The 12432-nt window shown below is 36.8% G+C and overlaps 1 protein-coding gene across 1 annotated transcript; it reads right to left on the bottom strand.

Moving 5' to 3' along the window:
* Nucleotides 1-4003: 4003 nt before the first annotated feature.
* Nucleotides 4004-12036, bottom strand: LOC311496649 (meprin A subunit beta-like). The gene is made up of 18 exons (XM_084556561.1): nucleotides 12004-12036; nucleotides 11810-11883; nucleotides 11552-11570; nucleotides 11416-11454; nucleotides 11222-11244; nucleotides 11047-11131; nucleotides 10643-10760; nucleotides 10332-10510; nucleotides 9883-10101; nucleotides 9143-9304; nucleotides 8608-8838; nucleotides 8002-8454; nucleotides 7744-7917; nucleotides 7554-7656; nucleotides 6202-6249; nucleotides 5527-5574; nucleotides 4663-4686; nucleotides 4004-4576 (listed from the first exon to the last, which is right to left on the bottom strand). The coding sequence occupies exons 2-18, from the start codon at nucleotides 11876-11878 to the stop codon at nucleotides 4498-4500; spliced, it is 2073 nt and encodes a 690-aa protein (XP_084412687.1). The 5' UTR covers nucleotides 11879-11883; nucleotides 12004-12036; the 3' UTR covers nucleotides 4004-4497.
* Nucleotides 12037-12432: the final 396 nt, after the last annotated feature.

Here is a 12432-nt window from a genome sequence, read left to right as displayed (position 1 = left end):
GGGAAAACCCCCGATTGTAAAGAGAGATTAAAAATGTACGAGATTGGTTTGACAACACATTCAATAATGTCTTTTAATACTGACATGTCCAGTCCATTCCAGTCAGCTGACATCTTAGTCTTGCAGTTTTTGACCACTGAAATTATTTCATTTTCATCAGTAGCTTGAATAAATATAGTTTTATCAGTGGTTGGTATTTTGCTTAAAACATCAACTTGATTAATGTTGACTATTTCTTTAGCCAGTTTAGGGCCAATATTCGTGAAATATTGGTTAAACTGATTTACTATTTCATTGGGTTGATTGATCAAAGTTCTATCGTTTGTTAGGAATTCAGTTGGAATGTCAGCATTTTGATTTCCCTTTTTGATTAGTTTGTTTAAAACACTCCAAGTATTTTTAATGTTACTTTTATTCTTCTCCAAAAGGGCACCATAATAGTTAATTTTACTTGATCTTATAATACTAGTTAATCTATTCTTATATTGTTTGTAGGTACATTCTGCCTCTTTTGTCCTCTTTCTCAAGAAGTCTTTGTACAGTTTATTCTTTCTCTTACATGCTTTTTGGATACCCCTAGTAAACCAAGGCTTTTCTGTAAATTTATGGTTCATTACTTTAGTAACTAGAGGGCAGTGTTTTTCATACAAGGTGATAAATATTTTGAGAAATGCATCATATGCAATATTTACATAATCTACATAAACATTATCCCAATTTTGTTCCTTTAATTCATTCTTGAATCTAGAAATAGCCTCTTGAGATTTTAACCTTTTTACTATGATTTTTTTGTTTTCTTTTACTGATTTGATAACTCTCTTTATTACTGTAAAGACTGGTAGATGGTCAGATATATCAGTAATTAAAACTCCACTTGTTATTTCACTTTCTATAACATTAGTGAATATGTTATCAATCAGGGTTGCACTGCTTTTTGTTATTCGGGTTGGTCTTGTTATGGATGGATACAAGCATAAACTGTACATGGAGTGAATAAATTCTATAACAGTATTTTGTTTTTGAGGATTGAGCAGGTCAACATTGAAATCTCCACAGACAAAGAGCCTTTTACTATTTATATCCTCATACAGATCAATCATTGTTTCCTGAAACTTTTCAAAACAGGACCCTGGTTTTCGATACACACAACTTATTATGGCATTTCTTGACTTTTCAATCTCAAGCTCTACTGTAACACATTCCATGATATTATCCAGGATTAGACACTTACTACTGACAAGTTTACTTCTCAAATTCTGATCAATATACAATGCTACTCCCCCGCCTTTTTGACAATTTCTACTTTTGAAGAACGCATTATATCCTTCTATTTGGTACAAGGAAGATTGCTCTTCATAGCCAAGCCATGTCTCTGAGATTGCTATTGCAGAGAATTTATTTTTTGTTTGTGCTAAGCAATCTAAGATCTTAGAAAAATTTGTATTAAGACTCCTACAGTTGAAATGTATAATGGACAATGAATCTCTGAGAGTCATTTGGGCCTCAAAATGGTCCTCGGTAAAGTATTCACAATTATTCTTTATTTTTGTATAAAAATTGTTCTCTGGATCAAGATCATTTTGCATATCTTGTGGTTTATACTCTGTATAATCAAACGTTTTAAATTGCAGATTTTCATAATCAGAATAACCAGAATCTGCTCTTACTGTGTTTGCAGCTGAAATAATCCATCTGGTTGTGTCATGTATCCAGTTTATTGTGTTTCATGGCGTTGACTTCTTTCAATCTGGGTGATACACAGCAATATTCAGTCATTTGTATTGATCCAGCTCAGTTATATCCTTAACAGCGATCACTTTTGCTTCTTCAGGAGGTCCGTTCGGCTTGATGAAAACTCTGCAGTTTATTGTCCAGGTGTCTTGAATCTTCTTTTCTTTCCTCAGGATCCTTGCTTCTCTTGCGATTGTAGCATTTCTCTTAGTTAGGTGCTCATTCACATAAACACCCGTTCCCTTTAATTTTCTGGCATTCCTAAGCACCTCCATTTTGTGCTTCCTGCTGACAAAGCGAATCAGGATATTTGTCTTTTTGCGGTCTTTCTGAGGCAAAGTATGGCAAGCAACAATGTTCTTACTATCTATTGTAATGCCATTACTATCAAAGAAGTTGATTACCTGTTGTTCAAACATTGGTAATTCAGGATTTGAAGCAGGATTTAGCAGGTTTTCCTCTCCCCCACCACTGGCTGCTGCCTGTGCGTAAGAGCGTTTTATTTCAAGCCCTGATATCAACAGGTCATCCATCCTTGAATACTGCTCCAAGTCATCAATTCGCTGACTACATTTATCATATCGATTTTACAACCAGCTGTCATATCCTCTGCCTTCACCTTCTCCAGTTTGCAGGAGGTGAGCCCAGAAAAAATGAAATGGAACTTTGGAGTAAAACTCTGCATATGCATCATTCACCATAATGAATTCAACTCATTTTTAATGGAGTCGATCTAAAAACCCTGTGCACAAAACAGAGGGACAGGCTTTTTTTGCCACCTTGATTGTTGTTTTCCTCAGCTCCACGTGACAAGCTTTGGCTGCAAGAGGACACGTTAATGATACTTGTAAGACAGGTTTGACAGATCTTCCAAAAAGATGTACCCAGTGTCATGAATGTTCACACAGATATTGCACTTCAAGTTTTGACTGCAAGGGGAAAGTTTTCCTACTCACATAAGGCACTGTCCTGACTTTACTTTTACTTAGAGAACATGCCAGAAAAAAAGACTCAGTGTTTGTTGCAGTAAAATACAGTCAATGCTGCTTTGAGCAGGTAAATACACTGCTTTATTCTTTTGTGTCTATAGATAAAGATGACATATTCAGAAAAATGGCACATAAAATTCTGTGGCCCATCCCTTCATCTTTAAATCTAAAGCCCAAATTATGCTTCCGCGTTGACACAGCGCGAGGGGGCGTACGGACCTATTGCGTCCTTGCGGACCCCCGTGCGTCCTACGCAAGGGCCAGACGTGCACCTCCCAAAAATCCTCGACGCGCGTCGAGGCGACGCAACAGCAACGCAGCAGCAACGCAGCGGCATTGGCTGTGATTGGTCCGCTAACTACATCCGCTGGAGACCGCTTTTCCGGTTTCCACTCATAAACATCATTGTCTCCTTTGTCGTGCCCTAATTTGCAATAGAAGTATTTCTTCCTCTGCTTGAATAATTTGGAGCTCCAACGCCAGTCTCTCTGTCTCGGTGTCCATCGTACACTGTGACTACGACAAAAGCCGGAAGGTAAATAACTATACGAGGCGAGATACGTCACAAGAGTCTCGGTCGGTCGGTCACAAAAAATCATAGCGCCCTCTACCGGTGTGGCATGCATTTCGACACGTAAACCCCACGCAGAACCATCACGGTCTCACGACTGCGTCCAAGCAACTGCGTGGCCATTGCGTGACCATTGCGTGATCACTACGCGGAAGCATAATCAAGCCTTTAGACAGTTGTTCCAGGGATTTCACATTATGAGCTAATGATTAAAACCTCCGAAGGAAGTGACTGGTGAAACCCATTAAACATTAATAAAGTATCACCTCTCATCTATTGAAGGGTGTGGTTTTATTTTTTTATTCTGACTGACTGGCTTTCTTGTGGGAATAAAAATCTAATTCAACTCAACATTGCTTTCTAAGGGGCTGGGTAGCTCGCAGTCATTTGTTGTGAATGTTCGGAATGTTTGGCTGCTGAGAGGAAATGCTACATCATTTCCATCGCATGCAACTTGAATTCTTGCATGTGATGCTGGCAGCTCCTTGTCCATGCAAAACAAGTAACTCAAGCAGAGGAACATTTTCTCAGCAGAAGCAGTAACAAACACTGCAGTGTCTCATTCCAACTGAGAAGCCTTTTGATATTCCCGGTTCCTGCTGCAAGTTTTAAGAGGACATTTCTGTAAGTTCTGAAACGCTCTTTTCCACAAAACATAGGAAAAAAAAAACACTTTCAGATTATTTATTTATTATTATTAACAGTAGTTTTGTGTCTAAGTCTGTATAGTGAATTCTTCACATTTAATAATGAAAGTCGTAGTTTTTATTTTTCATTTTCAGTAAACAACCCAAAACATTAAAAGCACACTGTGTCCACAAGCCCAGATTAAGTCCATCTACTGTTAATACACAAAAAACTATTATTTGTCTTATTTACTTCACTCCACCATACACAGATACAACAAACAGATGCAATGAATCATTTTTTTATGTAATAAGCTAATCAGCAAAAAATGGTCCCACCAATGAAAGCAAAGCTTTAGAAGCATATCCACGTACATGTCGACAACAGGGTTCAACTCTGAATTTCCCAGTTATACCGTGAACCTATGTGACCCTGATCAGTATCCCCTGCCCATCTCTTTTAATTATATTTAGGACAAAAAAATAAATAAATCTGAAACTTAAAAGCAATTCAGCATATTTGCTGGTGCTGTCCATGTAAAGAGGTGAGACACTGGTGGAGGACATCCATATCAGCATATCAAGGAGTCAAAAGCATCGCTGCAAGCAGGAAGGTGAGTAATGGAGAAGCCACCATGCCAGGAGAGAAGCCAAAGATGCTACAGCAGAAATACATTAAGTTAAATGACACAGTGGAAATAAGATGAGTAACACAAACATAAAATGTATGAGTAAATTGGAATACCTGCCGTCATCTCCTCCTGAGTTCCTGTAAAAGTCACATCATTATTTAACAGGAATATTACAAATCTGATGTTTTTTTGCACATGCCTCTGGATGGTTTGAAAAAGCCTCAACCATATATTTTTAGCAATGCCATCCCAGGTTATACGGTAAACCTATATATCCCTGATCACTAATTATTGCCCTTTGCAGCCTTCTCTTTTAATTTCGTCTGGAACAACAACAATGACAAATAATTAAACTCTACAAGGAGTTTTAGGACACGAGATGCCATCATACCAGGAGAGAAATCAAAAATGCTTCTGCAGAATAGAGAAAAATTAGTTTGTCTAATCTGTAAACTCTAGATTTAGAGGGGAGCTGAAGGGTCCCATGTTTGCCCCATGTCCATGGTTGCGCAAGCACCTAATCCCTAAATTGCTCCTTGGGCACGGTCTGCTTAGAGGCTGCAGCCCACTGCTCTGACTGTACCAACTACTGTGTGAATGAATGGATGGGGAACATAATTTCCCCATCAGGGATCAATATAGTATAAATTATTTATTATTATTATGTAACTATGAAACCTGTTGTGGTCTCATAATGTGCAAAGTGCCACAACTACTGTGTCCTTAGAGGTCAGTGCTTCAGTTAGTGTATTTCTCTGAGCATATGCAGCTAAATATCCTCTGTTGTATTTAACACTTTACTGCAGCATTCTTTGAATGCAATTGTATATTATTTTGCTACTTGCTATGAACATTCAGCCATGTTTTTATAAATTAATCAGCATTAAATATTTCTGTCAAATGAAGATTTGAAAGCCTGATGTTTTTACAACTGCAAATTTTCTGCAAATGTAAAATGTGTGAATAAGCTGGAATACCTGTTGTCATCTGTTGTACGAGGAGTTGAAGGGGTGGTGGTTGAGTTCCTGTAAAAGTCATAGCTTTATTTGGATTATTGAAATTAAAAGTTCTAACATTTCATATCATACATTAAGATAAAAAACAGGGGACTTTTGATAAGTGAAATCTGTAAAAGGTCCTATAATATCAAACTGTGTCTCATGGGGGGAAATTCATTTGTGAAACCTGCAACCTGCTGCATCTGTTACAACACTGTTCATTGTAATCTTACAGGTCAGTGCTTCTGTTACTATGTCTCTGAGCATATGAAGCAAAAAAGCTATTTTCTGGCATTCTCTGTTGTATTTGATGCTTTATTGCAGCATAGCATTATTTGACATCAAAATTATCATTTTAGTTTCTAACACTTCATATCATGGCCTCTCTCTGTCCATGCAGGCATTCAGGAATCAGTTGGGCCACCCTCTGCATTATCACTTTGTCTTTCGAATGTCAACCAGTGAAACGACAACTTTTTATTTGGTCAATAACCACTATTTCTGGGTTTTGTAGTTCACTGTGTGCAAGTCTAACAACTGTTAGGCTGGATGAGAGGAAATTATCTTGTATAATCAGCAAGTTATTCCTTTTCATTACATCATTTGCATTAAGTAACACATTTTTGCAAATGTAAAATGTGTAAGTTGGTGTACCTTTTGTCATCGGTTGTGTGAGGAGGCAAAGAGGTGGTTGCTGAGTTCCTGTAAAAGTGATAGCATTATTAGGTTTATTGAAATTTAAATTTCTAACATTTCATATCATTATACATTAAGATAAAAAACAGGGGACTTTTGATAAGTACCACATGGAATCTGTAAAAGGTCCTATAATATCAAACTGTGTTTCATGGGGGGGAATTAATTTGTGTAACATGCAACCTGCTGCATCAGGTCAGTGCTTCTGTTACTATGTCACCAAGTATATGAAGCAAAAAAGCTATATTCTGGTATTCTCAGTTGTATTTGATGCTTTATTGCAGCATTATTTAAATAGAAACTGGATTTTGCTGTTTACTATGAATATACAGACATGTTTTTGTGACTAGCAGATGAGCAGCAGTATCAAAATGTAAAATGTCTGAGTGAATCAGAATTCACATTATATATTATTCAAATATAATTCATGTATGCAATATATATACATTTAAGATTAGATTTTTGGTTTGCTGGTGCTCTCCATGTAAACAGGTGAGACATGCATGTGAGTGAGATCCACATCAATGTGTCAAAAGCCTCAGTGCTAGCAGGAGGATTAGGACATGAGACGCCACCATACTAGGGGAGAAATAAAAAAAATGCTACAGCAGAACAGGGAGAAATTAAAGTTGTCAAAGTCAGAAATATTAAAATAAAATTCATGTATACAGTAAATACATACATTTAAGATTCAGTATAAATTGAAAAGTTGTTTCAGTGATGGATTTACTATTTAACTACGTCAAATGAAACTTTTAAAGTCTTAAAGCATCAGAGACGTACAGGAGCACATATGTTTTCCATCCTACTCTCTGGTTTTTATTGAAATTATACTTTTGAGCAGTATTCACAGCCTCAGGGATGAATAATTAGGTTTCAACTACAGTCCTTAATGTTTCAAGGGTGTGCAAGCTTTTACATACAGCAGCATTACTCTTACTGCTTTTCTTGACTACATTTGGACTGACAACTCTTGTAGGTATTGTTTTCTCTTACAAACGATGAATCTGTGTGCCATGGCTGCAAAGACTTGTGTATGTTGTGTAGCGATGCAGAAGTAAGATAAAAACCTCAGCCAGATGACATCATCATCATGCAAAACTTTTGCTATCTGTATTTCTGCAAATATAAAATGTGTGAGCAATATATTGAAATTAATGAAATATAAATTAAAATCTAATACTTTTATGTGGTGAAGGGGTGGTGGTAGAAATCCTGTAAACGTCATAGAATTATTTAAAAAGAATATTAAGAATATAATGTGCAAAAGCATAGAGGAGTTTCAGTGATTCAGTGACACTATGTCTTACCGTGAGCATGGGCCGCTATCTTCAGCTCTGCGAGGATTTGTGATCGTAACTGGTGGGATCTGAGGACATGGAAGCGCACTTCCATTTACTAGGGGAGTGAGATCTATCAGAAAAAGAATGGATCAGTGATGTTATTGAACATAGTTTCCACTCTGGTGTAAAGGGATGTAAATTTAACAATGAAACCTACCTTGGAAAGTGGAAACAAATATGGCACTCCCTCCCTTGAGGTACTCTCTGGACTGCATTTCTTCCAAAGATGCCAGATTGTTCCAGCCAATCAGAATTCCAGCAAAGAATGTCTCACCATACTCATCTGTAACTTCAGTTCCAATCTTACGAGGGTTGTCCCAATATTTGTTATCTGTTTACAGAAGCATATACTATTTAACATAAAGGTAATTAGCAAATGCAGTTCCTGATTTTTTTGGATTTCTTGTAATGTTACCATTGCCATCATTCCAGTTTGGGTCAGTGGTGAGAGTCCTTTGCTTTGACATCTGCAGCTGTATGTTGGGGTTCTGATCCAGCATTTTGAAAGTCACCTGCCTATATGGGCAAGGCCACTCCAGCTGGTCATCATAGTCACCAGAGACGAGTTGCACATACATCCCAAGAGAATCCCCCAAAAACCTTATTGCTATCCTGTAAGCATAGCCCTCTCTGGAGTACTGCCGTCTGCTGTATTTAAAAGCTCCATATTCAGTTGTGTTCAGGACGTTCTCAAACTCATCTATCTGCATGGTTAGATGTGGACACTCGGTCTCAGACAGATTGATGTCATCGATTGAGAAGCCGCCCATAGAGTTCCCTGGTCCTTTACGGACCTCAAACTCCACCTGGAAGTGCTTGGTGGCATTCAGAGGAACATGCTGGAGCTGCCAGTGAGATGTTGGTGGACCTGGAAGGAAGATCTTTGGAATGAGTATGTTGTGCTACTTCAGGATTATTAGGTGGACTGTATCTTAAATGCATATTGTGACAAAAGCAGTTCATCAGTGTTTAACACAATTTAGAGCAGATGATACAGAATATTCATCCAGTGTAACATTACCAGTGATCTGTGCCATGAGGCGGACGGTTCCTGTGGAGTCCTGTTCATCTTGAAACTCTCTCAACCAGATGTTGAGTTCGTCTGACTGGTTCCCACTGTGGTAATAGTAGAACTGGAGACACTGATTAGGACAGTCCCTGTTGAGACTCATCCTCTGGGTCTTCAGCCAGGCTGAGTCTCCCTCCTGACCTGATTCTGTGCTAGCATGCATGAAGTGACCTGAATCTTGACCTAGAATCAAGTTGACCAAACAGATATTATGATGGGCCTTTTAATTCCATATCTTAATCAATGTTACGTATAATTTAAGAAAATAAGAAACAACAAAAGACATTGTGGCAAGCCATTTGTCACACTTCATATATGAGTTACTGATTTTTTCACTTAACTATTTAGCCCATTTAAGTTTTTATTATTATGTTTGGGTGCTTTAGATCGCAATTGGAAGATAATGCCAAAGATGGAGTATATAGATACAGAATTAAAATTCATTAAATGTTTTTATTCATTTATTTATTTTATTTAGATATCTTACCTTGATCACTATTTCCACTGGGCAGACTGGTGTGGTCAGAGGTAGGACCCCCACTAACACGTTGTACTCTTTCCCAGCTAGTAGCATTCTGTGAACAGCGGCTCATTTGACACATAGTCTCATCAGAAAAGCCACAGGACATCTTAAAGGCAATGGATGAATCTGTAAAGATTAAAGAACACAGGATTGACTTTCATTACCGAGGACATGAAATCTATTTTATCTGTTTTTTAAGTCAGTTGATGATAAATCAGTCGATTATAGCTGCATGATGACAAATGTTTTTACTTAATGTCAAAAAGTTCCAGGTCCTGTAGTTCTCCTATGTGAAACTTACTGAATGCTCATGCTATCAGGCTATTAGTTGGACATGTGATGACTGTGATGATAGCAGTGGTAGCAGTACAATAGCAATTGCTGTTTATTCAAATATGAAAACGATCTGAGCTTTTTCTTACAAGGATCACATTTGTGTCTATGTGAATACTGACTGTTGCTGGTCAGGTCCAAAGATAAAATAAGTTGATGTACTCCTGATGTGTTACATTTAGATCCTGATATCTTTTGTTGAAACACCAGTGAAGTTCCAGAGTTTCTCTAATGATTTCTGGGCAGAGTATATATGTGCTTAAACTGTTACAAAACCATTTACTTTTCTTTAGATAATAGTGCATTCTGTGCACTGTGACCAAATCATTCTTAAATCTTGGTGTTGGTCATCTTAATGTTCAAGGACTTACTGCATTTGTAGAGTAGGTTCAGCTCCATTACATCATGAGGACTCATTTCCAGTCTTTGACCAATCACATCCTGGAACTTTGGGTCTTTGGTGATAACTGTTGATCCATTGCCATTGGAGAAATCATTTTTGCCATAGTGCATCACTGACAGGTAGTCATATGGGACTCCCTGGGTGGTGCTCTCTTCACTGCTAACTTTGAAAAAATTATTCTCAAAACCTAGAGGATACATCGGATAAAAGACAGTCACTGAAAAAACTTTAAAGTTGAAACATATTAAACATATTCTACAATATCACTTTTGACATTATTTGATGAATTGATTGATTGATTTGTAAATACTTGGTGGTTGATAGATTTATGTACTCCATACACCTTGACACAATTTGAACACGACCAGTACTCTTTAATTAATGAACAATAACATTATGATGAAATATTAATCAAACCTTGTCTGATGTTTTCAAATGCAATCGTCACATAATCATCTCTGTCGTATCTGGACTGTTCATGGTAGAAGCCGAGGGCATGGAGAAACTCATGTTCAACAGTGGCTAAGCTATCACAAAATCTCCCGATAGAGAGGACCTGTCCACCAGAGAAGGTTCGTCCCACGTACGAAAAGCATCTAAAACAGAAAAACACACATTTATACATTTATGTAATTTTAGCCTGAGGCACATTTGTGCGATTATGTAATGACTTGACCTAAGGCCTCAATTATCACAACTTGTGCACAGCCATAAAACACAATACATACCCGTCCTGCTTTTGGACAGAAATGTAATATTTCTCAGAGTCCCTTGGTCTGAAGTCAATGCATGATTTCAGCCTGAACTGGTCAAAGGCTCTCATGATGACTCCTTTAGCATTCATCTCTTCCATTGTTCAGGAGAATTGTGTTGCAGAGATTAAAAAAAAGAAATGTTAAGACAAATAACTGCACATCATAACTGGTGAGCTTTCCATTATTTATCTCCTGCATGGCAACAGCCAGTTTATTCATAGCTGTTGAATTCTTAATTTATAGTCATATAAAATTTGCAATATTCCTAAGTAACCACTTGAACAGGTTGCAAAAGATGTGCTCCCAGTATAGACAAATATTCAATATTATCGTTTCACAAAAAAGAAAAAAAGGAAGAAAGAAATGAAAAACAATACCAAGATCATTTTCCAAGACATATGGAACTGGAGATGTCCACAGTTTGTTATCACCCATAACAGCACTCCTTTGTAAGTTTGGAGCCTAAGATATATGATACTTAACATGAAAAATGCATACATAATACATATATACATGTTTTACATTGTTTTTATAACTTTACAAAAGACTCACCTCCAGAATATCATCATGTAAATCTAAGATAAAGCACATGAAATGATTTTTTTAATTTATTTTTTTTATTTTTTTATTTTTTTTACTAAGAAAACGATAACTAATTGTAATTAAAAGTTCATAGACATATGTAAATATGACAACACAATGTCAAAATCACACAAGGTACATTTAATGATGATGTTTAACATTACCCTTGTTTATTTCTGGAATGTCTTTGTCTTCTCCAGCGTCTACAAAATCAGATGAAATTATTTCTTACACGGTAGCATTGACTGAGTAAAAACTGATGTCATGAAATAAAAGAAGACCAACAAATAATACACTTACCCACTATCATTGATCCATTCTGTGGAGAGAGATCATTTTATTCATCAACATGTTATTTAAAGTTTAAATAAGAAACAACACAAACAAATGTTTGCATTTTGTACTCACAGTTCAGTTTTATTTAACAGAGCTTAAACAGTATTCATTTATTAAATACCAAACATAACGCTGCATTTTTATGAAGTCAACTTAATTTTCATTACTTAAAATAAGATAGCATTTTATCAAACAATAATTCAGCAGTAGATAAACTCTTACTGGCATTGTGGAGATTGCTGATGAAACTGCCACATTCACCATGAGGAAAATGTAGACTTTCATCCTCATTGTGTCTTCAATTAAATCAGATTATATGAAGAACCATGAAAGTACAATCAAATCAAATACTTGGCATTTTGTTTTTCAATTAATTAAGTCTTTAATTTGTTTCGTTTGCCCATATAAAATCTCACCTGTCTTTATCTTCTGCCACCTTGATTGTTTCGTTCCTTAGCTGCAAATTAGGAGCTGTGACAGTGAGAGGCGACTTTAATGACATCTGTCAAACAGGAAATCATGTGGGCAGTGTCGTCATCTTCAGATGTCATGTCATTTCTGAACAATGTGTTTTGTTTGCAAGATAAAACTCTTTTCATTTCATTGTTATCTGACTCCTGTGCAAGGAACACAGATGATCTAGGATAATTCTATGACTGCCAGAGAACAGTAAGTTCATGCTTACTTATTTCTAGCTCCTAATCACGCGAGGCCCTTTAAAATGTTTCCCTGCACAGCACAACAGAATTCAATATTACAGCTGTAATGCTAATTATGATTTATGACTGGACAAATATTTTGATGAAAATGCCATGCCTTCAGGCCATTAAATAAAGACTTCTACC

The sequence above is a fragment of the Chelon labrosus genome, assembly GCF_963514085.1.
Source record: "Chelon labrosus genome assembly, chromosome: 12".
In the NCBI taxonomy this organism is placed as follows: Eukaryota; Metazoa; Chordata; class Actinopteri; order Mugiliformes; family Mugilidae; genus Chelon; species Chelon labrosus.
The sequence above is the reverse complement of the archived record's forward strand: the minus strand, read 5'-3'. Positions and strand labels throughout refer to the sequence as shown.